General features: G+C 39.6%; 1 protein-coding gene across 3 annotated transcripts in view; it reads right to left on the bottom strand.

The window, feature by feature from the left end:
• Positions 1–18,434, bottom strand: part of slc12a2 (solute carrier family 12 member 2) — a 54,277-nt gene extending 35,843 nt beyond the window's left edge. Inside the window, exon 1 of one of the 3 annotated variants that reach the window (XM_057320398.1) lies at positions 17,396–18,434. In XM_057320398.1, coding sequence (XP_057176381.1) covers positions 17,396–17,902 — 507 coding nt within the window. In that variant the 5' untranslated portion in view covers positions 17,903–18,434. The remainder of the gene's footprint in view (positions 1–17,395) is intronic. The other 2 variants (XM_057320396.1, XM_057320397.1) reach the window with 2 other exon arrangements.
• Positions 18,435–24,401: the final 5,967 nt, after the last annotated feature.

Here is a 24,401-nt window from a genome sequence, read left to right as displayed (position 1 = left end):
ATTTATTACCAAAACACTTCACAGTAATACAGGTAAAATGGGGAAATGTGAATAATACAGTGATCAAGTTCAAACCACAATGACCACGTTTACATGGACAACAATAATCCGATATTAACACGATTAAGACAATACTCTGATTAAGAATGGACCATGTAAACAGAGCTTTTTGGTTAGCTTAATCCATCTAAACTCATAATGGTAGTAAACACAAATCGAATTAAGACGGGTGGAGTACTCCTATTTTAGTGGCATTATGGAAGTGCGGTATACGGGCATTTTTACGGGCATTCCCGAGTGATCGATTCTTTTGAATCGATTCTTTTGAAAGCATTTCAATGGGCAAAACCATTTGAATAGGCTAATGAATCAGTTCAAATGATTTGTTCAGTTCGCAGCACGATCTGAATCATCTGAAGCAGGATTACTCACTCCTCGTAGCGCAAAACTTAAGAACACGCAGAACACAAAGAGCGTTGGATGAAGTGGATATTAATCTATATCTACACAATCAAAACTGCAAATGTGTCATATTGTTTGCCAGCAATGATAAATGAACGCCATATGCGCGCACCCGCACCACCTGTTCGTCAGACACAGCAACATGCGCGTTACCTGTCAGACACAGCAACATGCGCGTTACCTGTCAGACACAGAGACGTGGGCTTGCAGAAATATACATTTGAAGAACAGAAGGAAGAAAACGTGTTGATGGGCGTGTGGTTCACTGTTTACTGTTTGTTTACAAGTAAGAGCGTTTCACAACACACACGTGACACAACACGAGAAAACATGAGCTTTGTTCAAAAATGTGTATTTCATTTAAGAGAGCACTGCAGACGTTCTAGATCATCTTAGGAAATGCTCTGAGTTTAGTTCATGCTTTAGTTTGACATGGTCTATTATTCTAAATAAGTTGTGTAAACTACATTGACATCAGGACTAGATGAAATGTACAGAAATGCTTGTCTCTTCTGTGTTTGTCTATTCTTTAGTCTGTCTAGTATATTGCAAAGATATCTGCTTATGATAATTAAAAATATTGATTAAAGTGTAATATTCAAATATTGGCGTTAATATTAATTTTATGTAGTAGGCCTATATAATCAGATACAAAGTAACTAAGTAACTAGCTACTTGAGTAGTTTTTTCATTGCATACTTTTTTACTTTTACTCAAGTAATTTTTAAAATAGTGACTTTTACTTTTACTTGAGTAACAATTTCTCTAGTTACTTGTACTTTTACTTGAGTAAAGATTTTGGCTACTCTACCCACCTCTGCTTCAAGCAAGAAAGCACATTTTTGGTCCGAAGGGGAAACAAGAAAGATGCCAACAATTCTAGAAAATAAATGAAACACCAAACACTGCATGTGGTACCATGGCGAAGACCAACTGTTTGTTGATGCATGAAATTATGGCAGGAACGTCGAACGGTAGGAACGTAATGACGTATGCCATTAATCCAACTATGTAGTGTAACATGTAAAACGGGAACATGAAAGGTATATTCTTAAAGCAACTCATGTAAACACCTTAATCGTAATTAGGGATGCAGCGATTACCGAGGTTCACTATTAACCGCACTTAAAAACCTCACGGTTAATCAACCATAAAGGCTCTGTTACACCGTGTGTTTCTGTTGCACAGAATGGAACTGTTGCAACTTGCACATAAATGAAAACTAAGTTACACCAGCGGTGCACCAGCTTATCAGAGCCACGGAGGCCACGACACACACTAGATTAACATGGCAGAGAGACCAAACAGCCAATCTTACAGTACATTCACAATCAAGGCTGTAGAGGTGACGGTTGAGCTTTCAGTGCAACGTAAACAAACAAAGCGGCATGTAATAGAGTCGCACACCGGACGAGAAGTGTTGTGTCGAGGACCGCTCACAGGATGCGTACATTCTGTATGCGCAAGCTCAAATTCAAAGTCAACTCCTGATGCAAATTGAACCAATTCAACTTATGCTTATGTTATTTTTATTAATAATATGTGGGGTTTAAACGTTATTTAGCGAATGGGCTCTATATCACGTTGATAAATTGAATCCATTATGGTTTGTTACGAACGCAATCAGTGGGGATACAAAAACATGCGATCTGTGTGCGCTAGCTCTTAAAGGGACAGCAGCATAATAAACATATCTGTTTTAATGCTCATCAAACAACAAAAAACAAAGACAAAACACACTCACCACTCCTGACTGATTAACTTTAATAACTTTAATATACATTTCATTTATACTGTGAAGAATTTGAAGTGTTTTACATTTGACTCCTTTATTCAGTTTCTGTACCTGATAACCATAGTTAGACCAACTTGAAACAAATGAAAAACACTTAATTTAATTTGTGTGTTTGCTTTATTACACTGTCTTTGATTCACTGTCTTTGACTATATGAAATGTCTGTGAGTTAGGCTAATAGTCTTAGGGTATTATAACCTTATTTATTAAGAAAACAGATATAAAAACAAACAAATAACTAGACAATATTATTACTTTTTTGTGGTAGGACAAGTTTAAATTTAGGCAGGGCCAGAAAAAAATGTAGAAATTAATGAAAGCATAATAATTGCCATAATCGTGCAACCGTGATTATTCCTGAGACAATAATCGTACCAACAAAATCTATAATCGTTGCATCCCTAATCGTAATATTAGTTTACTCAGAATAAGGCAAATCATTTGATTACTGACGTCCATGTAAACGTGGTCATTGTTTACTGGTCTTAATAACGGCTTTTAAAATGTATCAATAATTATGGATATCAAATGATATGAAACATTATATTGATGATGATCACCTGTATCGTCCAGCCCTACTTCACATGGTGTAACACTTGTTAAAGTTTGTAATCTAATGGATTATACCAGTATTCAAGTATAACTTAAAACACTGTAAATATTACCGTAGGCCACTGTAGAGGTTACAGAGCGACCTCTGACCCACACGCACGCACAGAATGATGCGAGGACACAGGCTGGAGTTAAAGATGCTGTAAAAGTGCCACAGTGAGCTCATCTCATTTAACAAATGGCTCATTGTTTCTCATGTGTCCGCTCACATTCAGCACATCTCTCACAGTTCATTCAGAAGAACACCCGGAGTTAGATTACACACACACACGCACGCACGCACGCACGCACACACACACACACCAATCTTGGTTTTATAGGTTCATCCAGAGGTGACGCTGTAATTAATGTTGTGGCTAGTTTTAAAATGGCAACCCTGACTGTGTTCAGAATACATTTAATGTGCATGATGTCAATGTACACTTAATCTGGTTGCACTGCATAGGGTACATATAAACAATACTTTCATAATCTCCAGTCCTACTGAATTCAATCAGGTTGATGAAAACGGTTCATGCTGCATGTAAACAGGGTTTTTCTTGGCTCAAAATGAGGCGGAGGTGGTGCCATCCTGATCTTGTACATACACGCATGTGTAGGCCTATTGTCTCTTTAAGTGGATTAACCCAACACTTTACAAACAACATTTAAAAGTTCAAAAGATTAGATGAAAATGACAATCAAAAAGTTCTATAAAACCTAAAATGTATCCAACCAACAGAAAAGTTGCTTAAAATCAAACATAAGCTTTTTATCATTTCAACTAACTTTTCAGCCCATAATATGGCCAACTGAATTCACCAGTTTTACTAAAGGAGCACAGTTCATTCTCATCCTGCGTTCTCTTGTGGTTCACTGAGCTTTAATATGATTGACTGTTATTAACATTATACAATGATGTACAGCAGGTTCATTTAAGGAAACTTTTCAAAAAATTGAACATACTTGGAAACAATATTCACCTGAACAGCCGTAAAATACAGCTAATACAGCTCCTAATAGCTCATTAGGGCTGCAACTAACGATTATTTTGATAATCGATTAGTTGGGCCATTTCCCCATACCCCCCCACCCTCCGATTAATCGATTAATCGGATATAAATGTAATTACATCTTTTGCTTATGATAAGTAAATCAGATATGGGGAAAGTATAGACAACTGAACTCATTAGCCTTCTCCCAAAATGTTGTGAATGTCTCAAATAATTAACACACCTGGTGAGATGATTCAGGTGTGTCATATTAGAAGCAACTGACAATAGTCTCTCCCAAACGTGGGAGCAAGGGGAGGGTCGGCCAAGGAAAACTTTTTTGTGCCATGAAAAGTGAGATATTTGTCATTCAAATGTAGTGAAGTACAGTAAAAAGTAAACAGAAAAAGTAATACTACAGTACAAATACTCAAAAAGTGTACTTAAGTACAGTACTCAAGTAAATGTACTTCGTTACCCACCTCTGAACTAAATAAACCACCAAATCAGGGTATTTAGCCTATTATGTACTTTGCAAAGTGCAAACGCCAAAAATTGGGTTTTACTAATATAATCTTTAATTTTGTCATTTAAAACACCTCTCCCTTTTAAACTTTAAAACTGCACAGCTTGAAGAGATGCATAAACACGTCTGACTTTAAAACTGCGCACCTCGCGCTGCATGGAGAGACGCATGCACGGAGAGACACGTCTGACTTTAAAACAGCACAACTTGTGCCGCACAGAGAGACACATCCACAGAGAGACACGTGTGACTTTAAAACTGCGCACCTCGCGCAGCACGGAGAGACAAGTGTGACTTTAAAACTGCGCACCTCGCGCTGCACGGAGAGACAAGTGTGACTTTAAAACTGCGCACCTCGCGCTGCACGGAGAGACAAGTGTGACTTTAAAACTGCGCACCTCGCGCTGCACGGAGAGACAAGTGTGACTTTAAAACTGCGCACCTCGCGCTGCACGGAGAGACAAGTGTGACTTTAAAACTGCGCACCTCGCGCTGCACGGAGAGACAAGTGTGACTTTAAAACTGCGCACCTCGCGCTGCACGGAGAGACAAGTGTGACTTTAAAACTGCGCACCTCGCGCTGCACGGAGAGACAAGTGTGACTTTAAAACTGCGCACCTCGCGCTGCACGGAGAGACAAGTGTGACTTTAAAACTGCGCACCTCGCGCTGCACGGAGAGACAAGTGTGACTTTAAAACTGCGCACCTCGCGCTGCACGGAGAGACAAGTGTGACTTTAAAACTGCGCACCTCGCGCTGCACGGAGAGACAAGTGTGACTTTAAAACTGCGCACCTCGCGCTGCACGGAGAGACAAGTGTGACTTTAAAACTGCGCACCTCGCGCTGCACGGAGAGACAAGTGTGACTTTAAAACTGCGCACCTCGCGCTGCACGGAGAGACAAGTGTGACTTTAAAACTGCGCACCTCGCGCTGCACGGAGAGACAAGTGTGACTTTAAAACTGCGCACCTCGCGCTGCACGGAGAGACAAGTGTGACTTTAAAACTGCGCACCTCGCGCTGCACGGAGAGACAAGTGTGACTTTAAAACTGCGCACCTCGCGCTGCACGGAGAGACAAGTGTGACTTTAAAACTGCGCACCTCGCGCTGCACGGAGAGACAAGTGTGACTTTAAAACTGCGCACCTCGCGCTGCACGGAGAGACAAGTGTGACTTTAAAACTGCGCACCTCACGCTGCACGGAGACACGTGTGACTTTAAAACTGCGCACCTCGCGCTGCACGGAGAGACAAGTGTGACTTTAAAACTGCGCACCTCGCGCTGCACGGAGACACGTGTGACTTTAAAACTGCGCACCTCACGCTGCACTGAGAGACACGTGTGACTTTAAAACTGCGCATCTCGCGCTGCACGAAGAGACGCATCCACGGAGAACTACATCTGAACTGAGCAGGTCTGTTGAATGCACGCTGGGTTTTTTATTTAAGACACCCGACATAATCTTGGCCAGAGACTGAGGCGGCACAACATTTGACTGAGGCGACCACCTCCAATTTTTCTATGCAGGAAAAACCCTGTGTAAACATAGCTGGAGAAAAATATTACTACAATTATCTATCAGACCTGTTGTGTTTGAATAAACTTGACAACTAGAGGAAAACTTCAAGCATTTCAATTCACTTTTTGTGTTTTGAGGACAAGGACACACACACAATGTCTAAGATTCAGGTGTGTGTTCGTGTGTGTGTGTTGCATAGGGGTGTAACGATACTTCGTATTACGATATTTCGCGATGCAAAAATGTTACGAATGCACATCGTAGAGAGATGGCGATATGTTTAATTGTATTTGTTCAGCGGTCAAGATGCTACCTACCTAGCACAAGACACAATCTGTGTCTCCACGTGGTTTACAAAGCGTCATACTTTCCTTCACAATCGCCGTTAAAACACAGCAAACTTGAAGCGTGACTGCAGGCGAGTCACCCCGAAACTCATTACAAAGGAGCACAAACGTGTTTAAATGCCAATGTTCATTTATCCGCTAACATGAGCTGCTGCATAACCTGATATGCAACATAAAGTGAGCCAAAAGAAACCAGCGCTGTTACGATCAGAGAAGAAGTGAGTCGTACTGTAGATTAAAAGATCCAATGACATGATAAAAACAAGTATGTGATCTGCATGATTGAAGAAATGTTATACAGTTTATGTAATATGTCTTTTTGAAAGATTTTTCTCATTCATTACTGTCTCGAGCAAAGACTTCAAAGCTTCAAAGAGACACGAGCCAATAGCGCTTGAGCGTGAGCTCTGTCAGAGCGTTTCATTGGTTGAATGTACCGAATGAACACGCCCTTCACTGAAGGAACGAGTCAATTGAGTCAAAATGAGACTGAATGAACTGCTACATGTCGTTCATGGTCTAATATTCTCTGTGTTCCAACAATGCATATCCAGTAGTTACTGAACTTTTCTGACAAATAAAGGTAATGACCTGGTTTCATTTACTTCCAAGGTAAAGTCAATGATGTTGAAACAGTTCAATCTTTGTATGAAACATTTAATTACACCAATTAAATGAGTTAATCCAGATAGATTTTAGTAGACTAATATAATGTCGATTTCGTCGACTAAAAATAGACTAAAACTATGATAAATTGGGATGACTAAAACTAAATTGCATTTTAGTCGAAAGACTATGACTAAAACTAAATCAAAATTTGCTGTCAAAATTGACACTGATCATAATTCTAGTTTCAGTTAAGCCTTAAAATGTTAAAATTCTTTAGTAAGTTGCATGTGCAACAAAATAAGTTACTGAAATTGTTAATATTTAGAAAATAAATGTTATTTGAATTTCAGTTTCATTTTAGAATTTTGTTCAAAATATGGAGATGTGTATGGTATGGTGAACCCAGCATCGAGATATGTACCGAATCCTGAGCTGAGTGTATCGTTACACCCCTAGTGTTGCAGTACTCTGGGGACGGCCATCACTATGGTGTTCAGACACACAGGAGGTGTCGAGGGAACAGCTGAAACACACAGTGACATCTGGACAGAGCAACAAACATCTGTTACATCATCACCATCATTACAATGGCTCAATCACACTCAATGAAGACAAACAAATACATACCAGAACAATTACAACCGAGCTAAACATGTGAAAGTTTTAGTGTGTACACGCGTGCTTATTAATGTCCGGGGGCATGAGACACACCTGTCGTGAGGTTTACATCACATGACTCATTTAAGTGTTCTGTGGCGGTACAGGACACTGCATGAGAATCATGTTAAGAGCTTGACACGTTTACACTCGTCTTAATCTCTGTGAACTTCAGTCAAAAACATCCCGATTCACAAAAGAAGCTTGACGGTAGGATCAGACACGTTCACGTGTGTCTACCTGCACATCTCCACAGCTTCCGGCGTCAATGTTTTCAATATGAAATGAACTATAGACATCCTTAACTCTGATCCATATGATGACACACTGGCACAGGTTACAGTTACAACCTTCAGTGAGTTTCATTAGCAAATGAATGATGAGCTTCATGTTCTTCAGACATGCGACCGTATCAGTTTCTCATGTCATCACCAACTTTTATCACAGTATACAGCGTTATCAGAATACTACATTTGGTTACAATAACTGGTTGAAAAACTTCTTGGTAACATAGTAAGATTTATTTGATCAGAATGTAGTTTATGAGCATTGTAGATGACTGGCGTGCTTGTGATGACTGCAGGAAAGAAGGAACGGAGAGCCCGTGCACTCTCCCGGTGTTCCACTTCATTCTGTGTTGCGCAGACCGATCGGCATATGATGAGGTAGCTGCAGAAGCAGACGGCATCGTATACTTTTAAACGCTCTCGCGGACGTTTGATATCATATGCCGATCGGTCAAATGAAGCAGAACATGCTGGTTTCTGAACTCTCCCGCGCACATCAATCAAACACGATGACAAAAAGTCAGAAGAATGAATTCAATCCATGTTTCACGTGGCGCAGCCGGTGAATATTTTACCTGGATTACAGCTGGATGAACTGCGCTAAAAACAACTTTCCTTTTCTCTGCCTAGGGTTCCGCTCCTACAAACAAAACAAATCCTATCCTATCCTATGTTCGCTATCTTTTGCAATGTTTTAAAGGGGATGTGCAACCGTGTGTCATGCATTCTGACTTCTTTACAATATTAAACGTGCTGTCTTCTCATGCTTGACATGGTCAACTTCTCAAAAAACTAGTTGGATGTGTACACTCCCCCAGTGATCGTACAGGTTTCAAAAACTGTTACGTAATAACTTTTCTTAGTCCCTTATTGGGTAATTCTCCCAGAAAAGCATGGCAAGGCGAAAGAAATAGCCCGCCCACCCGCCAGCTGACGAGCGATACGAAGACCTGCTTATCAAGATTGGCTGCGCTGTGGGCCTGCAGCTGCAGCTCGTTACTCTTGCAATAGTGAGAGAAGTTGAGGTGTGTTTGTTTGTTCACGGCATTTCAGTGATGGATGTTATATAAACTAGGGATGTGCGCGAATGTTTGAATATTCGATCCGCAATAATTATTCGAAAATAAAAATGATAAAAATGATATTTGAATATTTGTATTTTTCATAAGAATAAAAAACTGCGTCACCACAGGGTTAGAATTGTCTTGTCTTTTTTAATGCTTCTTCACTTCATCTGTAATGACTTTATAATATAGAGAAAATATAAAAAAATCAATTGTATGTGTTCCTAAATCTTTGTTCAGTCAGATCGCAAGCTAGTTTAAACATTTTAAGTTCACACACGGCGGCCTGACGGACTGCGTGTTATGCTCGGCTCACATCACCATATTAAAACGTTTTAAAAACGTGAGCCACAGAATTCGTTAACATTACTTACATTAGGTATAAAAATACCAACGTAATATTAAATGATTGGATGATTCATTTATTTATTACCATAACTTGTTAAGAGCAGTTGTTCGTTCGTTAGAAATATATTAGGCAAACTGATGCGGATTTCAACAACTTGAAACATTAAAATGTATATTTCACTGCAACTAAAGCTAATAAGTTTGGCCTTAGCATAAGACTGGTACCTTTTCTAAAACTAAAGCCTGTATTTTCTTCCTAAGCACTTCAAATAGGGTCGTCGCCTGTAAATAAATTCACACAGATGGTTTTTTTGCGCTGTAATTCCTTAGTTAGTCCTTTATTTATTGATGCAAATTGCAATACAAAGCTAAACAAGACAGACACTGACCATAAAACGACAAAGAAAACATTATTTATATGCGGTGCTGATCCGCAGGATTAGTCAATCTTCCTCAGATGACGGTCACGTAATAAACAGGACAACAAGCACTACAATAGATCCGTCTTTGTTTTTAGGATCAATTAACAGTCGCATGAGGTATCAAGCCCATTTACTTTATTTATTATCAACATTATAAACAATAAAGCCAGATATTCTTGTCAGATCTGGGTTTTGTTACCGGGAGTTAGAGAAGAGCAGCGCCTTTTCTCCGCTGTCGGCTTGTTGAACAGACTTTCACCAGACTAAAATAGATCTAAATGCTTGTTTTTCTTATCAAGAACATGTGAAACAAAATAAACAAGATAACCATATATCACAGACTGTCGATATACGTTGTGTTTTGTTCGTTTTGTTTTGCATGTTTGTTTTTTGTATGATTTTGCTTGGTTTAAATGCAGTTTTTATGTATTGTTCTATTTTTAATTTTTTTCAACATTAAAAAAACTTTAAAAAAGTAGGATAGTGAGAGTGACATCTGTGTCACATTATTTCACACCCAATATATACTGTAACTTGGAAAAGGTTGTAAAACTAAACAATACCAACTGAAATAAAATGACAAATCAATGTTTGTTTTTTGCATTTATATTGGGTTTATTGTCAGTGTTGGATTCGCAGTTCAAGAGGGTACGTCGTCAGCCACCACCGAAGACCAATTTTGATCCAGGAAAAACCCTGAGTGATTGAATTTGAGTTTATCGTTGCAGAACGTTTTAAATGTTCTCATCCTGCAAGTAAAATGTGTCCTCTCTTTGTGTGTGCGTGTGTGCGCGTGTGTGTGCGCGTTTATCATTGGCGGTCAGGGTTTGTCTTCTCACTGGTTAACATTATTCATTCTTCAAGCAGAAATCACTCGATGAGTGACATACACATGATATAACATGTAATGAAATAACACACACACACGAGCATCACACGCTGTCTCACACATCAATATCCGTTTCAAGTTCATTCCAACAGATTTTCCATTCAGTCATGGATTACAGTAGCTTCCCCTCTGGAACTTTAATAGGAAAAAAAGAGCTTCGATCCCCATGCGTGACAACATTCACAACCGAACCAGTTCCAGTCTTACATAACACAAGCCGATCACGTAGATCAAACAACACGCAAACGCTTCAATCTGAACACATCGTCCAGCAGAAAACACCAGACATGCGGCGTTTCATTTCAGCATTTCATTAGTGAACTAACGCACACACACACACATTCAGATAAATGACACACACATCATTAAATAAACAAATACATCTTGATGTCATCTTCAGTTTATAAAGCGTCACATCAGCTGAGAGATGACACGTGATGTGTGTGTGTGTGTGTGTGTGTGTGTGATGGACGGGTTGTGTTATAAATTGAACCTACTTAAACAAACACTGAATCAAAGAAGCTATTGTGAACTCTGAAAGTCTTTTGTAATTCATTTGTTTGTAATTTCAGTGACAACAATGACTACACAGCATTGACATTTAACCTCAGCTGTGTGCGTTTATGTAGCTCATTCTACCTTCATTTCATCAGATAACAAAAGACAGAGTCCAAACGTCATAATAGAACATCTGTGTTTATATGAAACTGGCTTTGGCTGTAGTGTGCGGCTCAAATGAGTGGAAATTACTCTTAAAGCCTCAGTGCCTCACAAAGAGGCTTTTCTTCAAGCTGGCACCAAAGTTGGTTACAAATGCACTTAACTCTATAAAGTGCCAAGACATTATGAGCGGTGTCGTCACAGACCTGAACCAACACGCCTCTGGCTAAAACTGATCCCAGTGCAGCTCGCATCAGGACAATAGCTGCTGTGTTTATACTGACGTCGGTCTCTAACACTTCTGTAAGAGTGCCATGTTTTCACAACACTGACCCGCATCATCTACAATATTCAGTCAAGAGAGTCACATCACGATTCTCATAACCACTGTCCTCGCATCAACTGACATCACCAGCATCACATCTGCTGTCTGTCCTATCATATCATTTCACCATCACAACAGCCTCACATCATCATCACATCTGCAGTCTGTCATCACATCATTTCACCATCACATCTGCTGTCTGTCCTATCACATCGTTATACCATCACATCATCATCATCACATCTGCTGTCTGCCCTATCACACCATTTCACCATCACATCTGCTGTCTGTCCTATCACATCATTATACCATCACATCATCATCATCACATCTGCTGTTTGTCCTATCACACCATTTCACCATCACATCTGCTGTCTGTCCTATCACATCATTATACCATCACATCATCATCATCACATCTGCTGTCTGTCCTATCACACAATTTCACCATCACATCTGCTGTCTGTCCTATCACACAATTTCACCATCACATCTGCTGTTGTCTTCAACATTTATACCATCTATTGCTGTTGGTCTATGTTTGCCATTATCAGCATTTATATACATCTGCTCGTCTGTCTATTTACATCATATAATTACATCACATTCATCATTAATTTCTGCTGTCCTGTCTCTCATGTAATTAATAATACGATAATTGGTGTCTGTTATCATATCATAATAAACATTCTAAATATATTAACACATTTGTGTCTGTCTATCACAGAATCAATTTCAACCATCACATCTGCTTGTTGTCTATACCCTATTTGCACCTATCAATTGCGTGTTATTCAGAACTTATTTAAGCGTCATATCATATAATTGCTGTTGGTACTTATACACCATTTCACCATACAGTTGCTGTTGTATACCTTTCAACCATGATTGCTGTGTGTGTATTAGGGCTGTGCGATTTGGGGAAAATATCTAATTGCGATATTTTTGACAGACATTGCGATTGCGATTTGATTTGCGATTTTAACTTTTCTAATTCAAGCTTCAATTCAATATTGTTGTGTGGAGCACAGTATGGGTATAGTTACCCTGAAAGAAAACAACAAAAATAAAAACATTTAATTGTTTCCATTAAAACCATTACAAAATTAATTTTTGTAGTGTGCTTTGGGCATTATTCAAATAGGGCTTACTGTTGTTCAAATTGGTTCCCAACTTCCAGATTACATCACACCAATACAATCCAAATACCAGTGTACACTATTATAGTTTCCATTAAAACAAATACAACTCCCATTGTAACCCTTAAATCCATAACATTTTCTATTGTGTTAGTGAATTATTAAAATAGTTCATAGTTTACATAGGCTGATTTATTATTGTTTAAGTATGTGGGATTTTTTAAAACAAGTAAAAAATGTGCTGAATGTTTAATTTCATCCAAGTGAAATTAGCAAAACAGTTAGATAGAATTTACATTTGTTTGAAACGCGGAGATAGGCGTGAGTTGACACAGGGTGCGCGCGTGCGTCAAGCCTCGTCCATATTGCCAGATGCCCGAGCCGGACTCAAGTACTATAAACGTCATTAATATGTATGGCGTTATTATAATGACAAATGTCGCGAGCGCATTATTACAAGGCGAGAGCGCATTCTTGTCATACGAGCGCGCGAATCTCTCCGCTCGCACGCCGATTTCCTTTGCTCGTGCACAAAACTGGACGCGCGCTTTCAATTATACGCTGCTCTCTTATGAATTTTCTCTCCTCTCGCTCAGTGAGCGTGTGCGCACTCAAAATGCGTGCCGTGCGTCCACGAATCCTTCGGTACTCTTGCTCTCGAGAGGTCCTCCTGCGTGTTCCAGGCATTATAGGCTGTCAAAAGTAGTCAACCAATCAGGGATAGGCTTCCACGGCGGGCCAATGAAAACGCGACCTCTTACATGGCATCTTATTGGTTGAAAGTGACTCGACGTTTTCAACGAAGCAAGATGGATCCACCACGTTCTCAGGTAACAATATTAATATATTTGATGCAACATTATTAGTCAAATGTGTATTAGAAATGAACAGGGGCATTAGGATGCTTTGTAGGCTACATATAAACGTCAGTTTAACTACCATGTTATTCAGACAAAACAGGCCAACACCCTCAAGTTCATGTGGTCCTCATGCATGTCCTACACTAAACATAATATTGTCAAAATAGTACTAAATTGATTACCGAACAATTTAGATTGGTGTCTTAAGTTAGCTTTATTCTAAAATAATATTTACTACAAGTAACGGTACATATCAAAACAATAATAGCACTGGAGCATTTGGAAATATCATATAATATTCTATACCTATTTGGTTATGCATTTAATGCGTTTGCAGACACACACTGTAAGTGTTCTGCATTCAGTGTTCCAGAAGTTCAGGGCATAAAACTGAACTTCTATGCAATATACCAAACGCTCCCTTACCGTTCATTTATAATATACATTTGATTAATAATGTTGCATCAAATATATTAAAATTGTTACCTGAGAACGTGGTGGATCCAGAGGCGTATTAAGACCTCATGGTGCCCCCCATCCACCCACCTACCCACACGCAAGAATCCACTCATTAAAAGGTTTATATATTAAAAGATTTTATAAGAATGAAACTCAGCAATTTACAATGTACTATTTTACAAGAATTACACATTAACATGACACTTTTGTAGAAAAGAACACGAAAAACAACTCTTTTCATCAAGCATTTTTAACAATTAGGCCTACTGTAGTTAAGAGGTCGCGTTTTCATTGGCCCGACGTGGAAGCCTATCCCTGATTGGTTGACTACTTTTGACAGCCTATGATGCCTGGAACACACAGGAGGACCTCTCGAGAGCAAGAGTACCAAAGGATTCGTGGACGCACGGAACGCATTTTGAGTGCGCACATGCTCACTGAGCGAGAGGAGAGAAAATTCATAAGAGAGCAGCGTATAGTTGAAAGCGCGCGTCCAGTTTTGTGCACGAGCAAAGGAAATCGGCGTGCGAGCGGAGAGATTCGCGCGCTCGTATGACAAGAATGCGCTCTCGCCTTGTAATAATGCGCTCGGACATTTGTCATTATAATAACGCCATACATTACGAAACAGGCTGTGTATGCGCGTCAAGTTTAAACGGCTCGTCCGCGAGACGCGCAACGCGGGGAAGAGTCGCGCGAGTATGCACAGGCTGTGTGGCGGTCTTCTGAATTGGACGGTTCTTTAGTATTTATTTGCCTAATATGATCGATCTGACTCTGCAGATGCCATAATAACACACACTGTCTCTCTCCTGCCTTCTGTATGTTTTGTTTTTTTAATGACGGACGTTTATGCAGTTGGCTGGGCAGTGCTGATTAGGCATAATGGAGTGCGCTCACTCAGTTGGTTAGCAAGAATGCCACTCAAAGCAGGCTTGGAACAGACGCGTTTCCTATTTTTCACATCGCCAGCCCTCTTGCGATTAGCAAATCGCAACGGTTCCATCGGATTGCGATTGTTTCGATTAATCGTTCAGCCTATATCAGTATTATCATCACATCTTGTCGTATCAATGTATACCATACATCTATTCACTGCTGTCGCTTCAACCATTACATATTGCTTCTGTCATCAATCATTATACATTATCATCATCAATCTGCTGTTGTCTTCACACATTTCACCATCACATTGTGTCTGTCTTTCTCAGCTTCTGTCTATCATCTTATACATAATCATCTTTAAATTTCATCCATCTGTGTCTGTCTATCAATTTAGATAATCTGCTGTTGTCCTATCACATTCGAATTTCACCGTGTTGTAGTATACACCATCATTGTGTCTGTCCTATCATCATAATCATACTAGCTGTCACTATCAGATCAATTACTTTACTCCTCATCATAATGCTGTCACTCCTTCACAATCATCATACATCTGCTGCTTGTCCTATACAGATCTACCGATCACTCTGCTGTTGTCCTATCATATTTCAATCACACGCCTACATATCATCACATCTGCATGTTGTCATCTACATCATTTACCATCAATCTGCTGTCTGTCTATCCCGTTCCCACATCATATCCGATTGCTGTCTGCTATCACACCATTATCAGTCCGATACACAGTCTGCTGTCTGTCTATACATCATTACCAACATCATCTCATCACATTGCTGTTTGCTATCACATTACCATCACATTGCTGTATGTCAGTATCGTTAGCTATTAATGTGCATTAAATACATCATCATATATCATCTGTGTCATCATAATAACATCACAATCCTCTAACAATACTAGGAGCACCGAATGTTCGGCCACCGAATATATTCTGGCCGAAAATAGCAAAAAACGCATGTTCGGTATTCGGCCGAATATGTGAAATGGCCGAATAATTTTACCGAACATGACTCGAGAAACGATCAACTAGCAACCAGCGCAGAGAGAGAGAGAGAGAGAGAGAGAGAGACGTGCGCTTTATTAATGCCGCAAACATTTTGGCAGTGTGTGTGTGGAGCATTTTAAGGTGTCAGAGAAAGACACAGCACGGGACTTGCCGCACGGAAGTAAATTTCCGAATGAAAGCGTCTTTACCGGTCGGTAACTTGTGCTACTTCAGACGGGAGCGGCTGTCTGACAGTAGCCCTGCCGCTCGCGACATCCTTTGACATCATACAGTGGTCGCGCGCACACAGTTCCCTGTACTAAACAACTTGTCAAAGTATGTTCTGTGCATCCCGGCCACGAGTGCACCAGAGAACAGTCAGCTTTTGTGGGCGGAGTTTGGAGGAGAGACGTGAACTGATATGGTTGTCAGTCAGCATCAGTCAGAATAGTTTGCGTTCGATGTTTTTTTTTCTTACAATCATTTTGCAACGTAGCCTATAATAATCCAACAGTTTTAGTTTATTCGTATTTTTAGTTTATATGCCTAATGTGGAATGACACTTTTTAATGAAGTGTTTTGTTGTAGGGGTACAGAGTAACTTACATTACATTCTTTTATCAGTCAGTTACAGGCCTAATTAATATAGGCTATTAAATTTTTTGTTTTAATGTATTTTGTTTTGCTCAATTTTATATTAAGTTGTATTGTATTTTATTGAAAAGCAAGACAAATTTTTAAAAGCAAATTTTGACTATTCAGTTTGTGCAATAGTGAAAAAATAGCTTAATAAATAGAAGAAATGCAAAAACCATATTCGGTGTTCGGTATTATTCGGCCTTCGGCCAAGTGTTTCACATCATGTTCGGCTTCGGCTTCGGCCAAGAATGTTAGATTCGGTGCATCCCTACAAATCACAGTCATCATAACATATGCTTCACACCACAGACTTGCTGCTGATTGTCACATCACATCTGCACCGTAGCACATCACTTTAAACCATCATCACATCACACACTCATAACATAAACTACACATCACACCACACCGTTATCACATCACACGTTTATGACAGCTGCAGCATGCATGTTATCACACCGCTGTGACATGTTTCACACTCAGTTCATAATCACTATACTGATATAACACCCACAATGACATGTTGAGCGTGTTCCAGTACACAGATACTAAGTGATGCTGTCACTACCAGCTGAAGATCACATCGTTATGCATCACATGACCAATAACAAGGTACAGTGACGTATCTCAGCAGCACTACTTTATGCACCACAGGATTTACATGACGATACTTCAAAAGCTATGACTGTGCTTGAGACGTAACGGTATACTATTCAATCGACGTCCAACTACACTACAACACTGAGGTAACGTTACTACGGCACTTTAGACAGATTTCTGTGGTCAGTAAAGTTGAGTTGTGCCATACTAAACGATCATCACAGTGTGTTGCTCACACAAGTCACCTACTAAACCAATGTCGACTGCAGCACGAGTACAGTCAGAGGCACGTGTTGTGCGCTCGCAACGTTACCTTGTCCAGCTCGTCGTGTAGTTCGGACAGGGTGGGTCTGATGAGTTTCTCGCCCAGCGGCGCGGCGGTTTGCCGGTAGAAGTCGATGTTGGGCACAGCGTCGATGGTGTTGTGGCCGAAGGTACGGAGGTAGTACGTGTTGGTGTGGGTGTCGTAGTGATGGTGCTGCTGGCCGCCGGTGGATGAATGCAGGCTGCCCTCACTCATCACCGTGTCCCCGTTCTGCGCGCTCTCCGCCGGCGCGGCGTCCGGACTCGAGGCCGCGAAGTTCACCACCCGAAACCGGCCTTTGGCTTCCTCTCCGCCGGGCGCGGACTCCCGCGGCGGCTCGGGCGTGTAATCGGGCGGGGATGAGTCTGGGGTAGTGTTCCCGTCACCGGCGGACTCGGACACCAGATCCACCTGAAAGCGACTCTGGCTCGGCGTCGGACCGGCAGGTTTCAGCGCGTCCGGTTCGGGTAGCGGGAGCTGGTCGCCCCGGGTAGCGGATGGAGGAGACGCCGACATGACAAAATGTCAAAAACCTTCACAAAACAGATGAACGCTCACAAGCAGATGCTGCAGGAAGACAGAAATAACGCGCCGCTCGTCCCTCCAGACGCGCACATGCGGATGCAAATAGGGAATCCGCGCGCACCCGGAACGCAACTCCGGGCGTAATGTAAAGACGCTCCGGTGGCTGTTCGAGCTCGCGGGACTCAGAGGTTTCAGTGTCCGTGAATCGAGCTCCGCGTGGTTTATTTTCAGCGTGATGCTGCCGCGACCTTGCAGCAACTCCTCCTCTCGTCCGCGCGCGTCTCGCCGTTTATACGCGCACTCACTGCAGCAGCACAGCGATGCTGGGCGGCCTCGCGAGAGGAGATAATCTCGCGAGATCTCTCATGGGGCGGAAACTGGAGGAGAGACGCAGGCAAATGAGTCTTCTTTCAGCCTTAATAATAACTAAAATATTTGTATAAATATGGATTTTTGTTGTATTGTTATATTTTTGTGCTTATGTGTAATAATTGCCCGAATGAGCTGACAGGCTCTTAGTAACCTGTAAACTGGCCAATTATAATGGATATTCAAATTTCAATTCATTTGTTTTAAAATGTGGACATTTTTCCTCCACCTAAACGCTAAAAGATATAAAACAAGTGTTGTTTTATCTCTTTTACAAGAGAGCACTGTTAGAATCCAGTGATGCTGAATGTCTGTGTGTGTTTTATTAGTTCAGTTCAGTCCTTCTCCGACACACCTGTCTGTCATGTTCAGGTAACCCCGAAGATGTTAGTTCATGACGTGATTCAGGTGTGTTTGATTGGACACCTCTCATCTGTTTTCATTTCTCAGACACGTTTAATGTTTATGAAATGTTCACGTGTGTGCTTATAGAATGAGGGATGTGTTGTTTTTGAATGGAAGCTTTGAGAAGGTGAAAGATGATTGAAATGATGTTGTTGTGAATGGCCTCAGGCTTTCACTCCTCTTTCCGTCTGCTGCTGTTCGGATGTGTAGTGTTGTGTCGACCCCTAGCTAGTGTTCACGTCACTCCAGCACACACGCTATTCACTTGAATGAATGGTACAGAGTCCACAGCTGCATAGAAATAATATCATTTTGCTGTTTTACACAAATAACCCACCATATCAGAGATACTCAAACTTCATTTTCTTTTCTATACGAAGAATACAAATGTCTCTTTCTCCATTTCATCCTGACGCCATGATTCACTTCTCATTCTCATTTGACCCAAAAACCACGTCAACATAAAGAATTCATTTCATCGTGTTTTCTCGTTTTTAAAGGGAATGTCTGACACAAGGCATGCAGACAGATCGTGTTATGGCTGATATCTATGAGAACACTGTAGCATCACTGTCACAAGATAATCTGAAGGTACAGTTACATGATGAGATCATTTCAGGACTTTAATGCAGAAACAAGCATCAGCATGACAGAAACACATCATGAGACAGATGAATGTTACCTCACTGACTTCAATGTCAGTTCATATATTCTTATCAGGGCAACTTTATTTGTACTGTATATACAAAGAAAAAAACTTGATTTCAGCAGTGTACAGAGAGCCTAAACCCTGACACAAACACACACACACGTGTGTTAAAGTTCTCTGTGAGCTCTGACCAGCGGTGGAGTGGAATTTATGAGGCCGCTGTTAAACTTTACATTGACATGCAAATGGTTTAATGAATCAGTAAAACTTCTTTGACACATTGAAGCTCTTTTAAACTCTGTGAGACCACCAGCTATCATTGTAGCGAGAGAATCCTGTAAATGCTGAACACCTCGATGAGCAGGTGACACCTGACGTCATTATTAGAGTGACAAACCAATTTCACACTAATAACAAAGAGATTGAACGTAATCGCTGCTGTTTGTTCTTGCTTCAGTGTTAAGATGTTGCCAAACAGAAGTAGAATATGTGCCCGAACCAGCTCTACAAACAACATCGCACTTAACACTGCTCACTCTTCATGTTTACCATTTCTCCACAGAAAAAATACCTTTCACAGAACTGTTGTTTGTCTTCTTTTGTCGGCCTATCTATAGTTATTTAACACAGATATGTTATACATAAATATGACATTTACTTTGAAAACTCAACAAACAAAAGAAAACATTTGAATGCGTTTTATTGACTAATTTCATTTACAGCCATTCTGGGGGAATTATGAAGTGAAAGTGACCTATTAGTTAGATATGGTGACCCATACCCGAAATGTGACCTCAGCATTTAACCCATCCAGAGAGTAGTGAACACACGCACAGGAAGTGGTGACCACACGTACACCCGGAGCAGTGGGCAGCTATGACTGCAGCGCCCGGGGAGCCAGTAGGGGTCAGGTGACTTGCTCAAGGGCACATCAGTCGTTACCCGCCGGCCCTGAGAATCCAACCGGCAACCTTCTGGTCACGAGTCCCACTCTCTAACCATTAGGCCTGCCTAATGGCAACACGACTACCCCCATGGGCTTTAAACTGTGCATATTCCAGTGTAAAACTGCCTGACAAGTTTGAATTCTTGATCTTACAAATCATTTGATCTAAAGGTCTAAATGTTACATTAAAACTAACATTTCGTAAAGAAACACAACGGAAGAGTTTTAAAAGGATGGTTTGAATGAAGAAGAATTAGTCAATAAGAGGTCAGAACAGATGTGAACTCCTTCAAGTTTCTCCTCGGTCACTTTGATGCATTTTTCAGATCCCAAATAAAATCTTCAAAATGACTTGTTCAACCTCAACATCATCCAGTCGCTTGTGCACATCATAAAAGCAATTTCTCATTCTTATAAACAAACTGTTCATGTTTTGGTACATTTATGCAATTGATTCTGTATATTTGTCTGCTGTTTCTTCCATTATCAAGTGCTTATAGGCACTGTACAGATGCTTTATCCAAAAATATATGCCTGTTGTTGTCAAGCATGTTTAGGGCATACACAGGATTGTACAATATTGAATATTTACTTATGAGAGGTGAAATTAAGATTTTGATGTACAGATCTATGATGACTGTGGTGTTTGTACGAATTGTTTTAAGAACGGAAATATTTAATATTCAAATACTAAAGATGATTGCTCCAAAAATGCTCCAAAGCAACTGTGGATAACTGTATTAAAAGGACTCTTATTTAAAATGCATTCATTGACTTTTAGTTTGTATGTACTGCCTTTGTTTCTCTTATCACGTTTCCCGTGTCATCGCTTTCTGTCATTTGTTTGCCCAGGTTTGTTTGTTCAGTTTGTGTTCGTTCATAAGCATAAGTTCATTGTTAGTTTCTTTGTCTTGACGTGTTTGTTTGCGGTCTAACTGTTGGATTTACTTTTATGTTATTCTTAATCATCTTCTCCATTCGAGCCTGAACTTTCTTACTCTTTCAAGTTTTTCTTTAAACGAGTGATGGGGAAACGAAGCATCGAATCAATTGAATCAATTGAATCAATTGCTTCGCAAAATGATTCAGGTTTTCGAAGCGTTCGAAACAGCGCGTGCTGGGGCCACCTACTGGTGAAAAGGTTGTACAAGCATCGAGAGCTCAGGCCAAATTCACGTCAGAATGATTATACAAAACAATTGCTAACGTTTTCTTAAAAATGTAAGGTTTTAAAAGAAATTATAAATCCATATGTTTCATTAAATATAAGTGGCTGCATTTTGTGTTTTTAGGCCTACACTTAAAGCTGTGTAGACAAACAAGCAGGTAAAGTAAAGGTAGTGTTATAAATCTGGAAAAGGACAATGTTGATATTTATAGTATTTATTTATAGTGTATTTTTATATCATGCTGTTTTTGGGACTTGAGGATTTAAAGGGATATTTCACCAGCAAATCAAAAGTTTCCCATGTCCCCTCAAGGCATCCTGACTGAATATGACTTTCTTCTTGAAGAATAACGCAGTCGAAGTTATAATACTACCGGAATTTACCTGCGTCATCTGCCGGAAAAACAAGCCTCTGGTTCACGCGCATTCAAGGGATGGAAGTAAAATAATATGTGGTATTATAACTCCGACTGCATTATTCATCAAGAAGAAAGTCATATTCAGTCAGGATGCCTTGAGGGAGAGTAAAACATGGGACATTTTAATTTGCTGGTGAAATAGCAACAAAACATTTCTTTAATTACATCAAAATGTATTCTTTGCACATTTGTCTGATGTCCAAAGGATGAGTGGTAAAGCACATACATACTTTATGAATATAATCTCTATCAGATTATATGCCCATCCATCCAATAAATCAGGGCATGTGTTTCAACATGAGGTGCTATGATGACCGATTTGCTGATCATAAATCATCATACACCTCAAAAACTCCACTGCCACTTATCTTAGATATATTATTAATATATGTATTATGTATCTAAAAGCCATCGTTTTTTGCCTACTCAGTCTTTTTTTATGTTTATAGCACAATTTGGCTAGATTTCATTTCAATTAATTTATCATCCTGAGCTGATAACTACAACCATAATTATTCCTTTCTGTTTTATAAATCTACTGTGCATAGTAACATTTTATATACATAGACATATTTCTGAGATATTCTAGACTATCCTGAATTGATTACTGTAATAAGCAAGATGCTGTTTTGTTGATTGACCTTTATAAAGCCTTCCACGCAGTCAATTGAGCACTCCTTTATTTTGGAAGCTCTGGCTAAATTTGGTTTTGGCAATTCTTTTATAAAAATGACGTGTAACCTGGTATAATGGTATTAATGGCTGTGTCTCTTTGGTCTCTGGCACTTCTCCCCTTCACTGTTGCTCATGGTATTCGTCAGGGATGTCCTATCTCCCCCTTTCTTTTTCTTCTATGGCTGCAGAATTTCTTACCTTACACATAAAAACCCTCCTGTTAAAGGTTCAAATATCTGTGAAAAGACTTTAATAATCAGTCATTTAGCTGACCATACATGTTTGTTTCTAAGAGATGAATCACATATTTCAGTTGCTTTGAGTTGATCTTTCTTCCAGGGCCTCTGGGCTTGTAGGAAATCCCAAGAAAAGTGACATTTTATTTGTACATGATTCAGAAAAACCTCAGTTTCTGGTATTAGTGTGAAACGATGTGTTAGATATCTTGGGATGGACATTTATATGCAAATCAATCTCTGAACACCTTCAGCAAAATCTCCAGCTAAAATGAGATAAAACAAAGAAGATTCTACATTGCTGGCTCCAAAGAGACCTGACAATTGATTCAAGACTTTTATTAACTAAAGGCATGTTCGGGCATATCAGTGATTAGTATACCCTGCTCTCTCTTTATTTGTTGATAAAAAAGATCATTCAATTTGCTAACTCTTTGCTGTTCCGTTTCATTTGGAAAAATAAAGTAGAACGTGTATCTCTAATAGTGACTTGCACTGGTTTTGGATCCCAAATTAGACCTTAAAATGTTATTGTCCTGTGATTTTAAATGCAGCAAACCTCCAATTAAATTATCTAATTTTCACACACAAGCTCTTGAATCTTGGAAAATTACCTTCAAACATAATTTTCCCCATAACACACTTGTATTATTTGTAATAGTAAAATGAATGGTGCATATATTCTAGACAAAAAAATGTAATATTTTTTTATTAGAAAGGCCCTTCTATCAGATCAAGTTATTTTATCCTTAGCACACTCAAAATGGAGTAGTCGGTTTCCTAATTCTAACATGAGTAATAGGTATGTGGACATCTCCTTACAATCTTTTACTCTTGTAATACATATTTAAACAGATTTTCTGAAAGTTTTTCTTCCTTATGCTCTTGTAAAAGTGATGAGGAATCAGTTTTACATTTCTTTTTTCAGTGTCCCTGCTCTTTTTCCTTGATATATCCATGCTTTAGTTGTTTTAACAAATTGGTACAGTTCACTGAAAATATGGGTTTTGTATCAGATTTTTTTCAGATGATGTGAATTTTTATTGTACGTTCATTTTGATTTGTCTTATGGGAAAATGTCATATTCATAAAGCCAGGGCAATGCACTGTAAACCCAACTACAATGCGTTTGTTGCCAATATAAAATCATTATTTTCCACTTTTCAGAGTATGTCTAGACCACTGAATGCCAAAGCTAAGCTAAGATTTATACAAAACTTGGAATAATAATAAATATTATATTGAAATTAAACCTGATTTATTATACTTGTAATTTCTACTGCGTATTTGTTTGTTTGATTTTGTACCATTGTTATTTTTATATTATTATTATTATTTTATGTCATTCGTGTATTATATGTTCATTTCATGCAATAAAAAAGTTCACTAATCAACTCAAATCAACACCCCCTAGTGGCGAAATGTCGCAGTTTACAAGGCTCGTATGCTAAAATCACGTGACTTGGCCAGTTTGGTAAGCGCTCCGAAGCACTGATTCGAAACAAAAGATTCGTAAAAGTTTCGAAGCTTCATGAAGCATGTTTCGAAAACGCCCATCATCACTACCTTGTAAACCAAAGAGTGAAATTGTGTTTTTATAAATTATAGGCAAGATGTGAGATG

The sequence above is a fragment of the Triplophysa rosa genome, linkage group LG22 (assembly GCF_024868665.1).
Source record: "Triplophysa rosa linkage group LG22, Trosa_1v2, whole genome shotgun sequence".
Classification (NCBI taxonomy): Eukaryota; Metazoa; Chordata; class Actinopteri; order Cypriniformes; family Nemacheilidae; genus Triplophysa; species Triplophysa rosa.
This window is presented reverse-complemented; position numbering and strand designations above follow the sequence as displayed.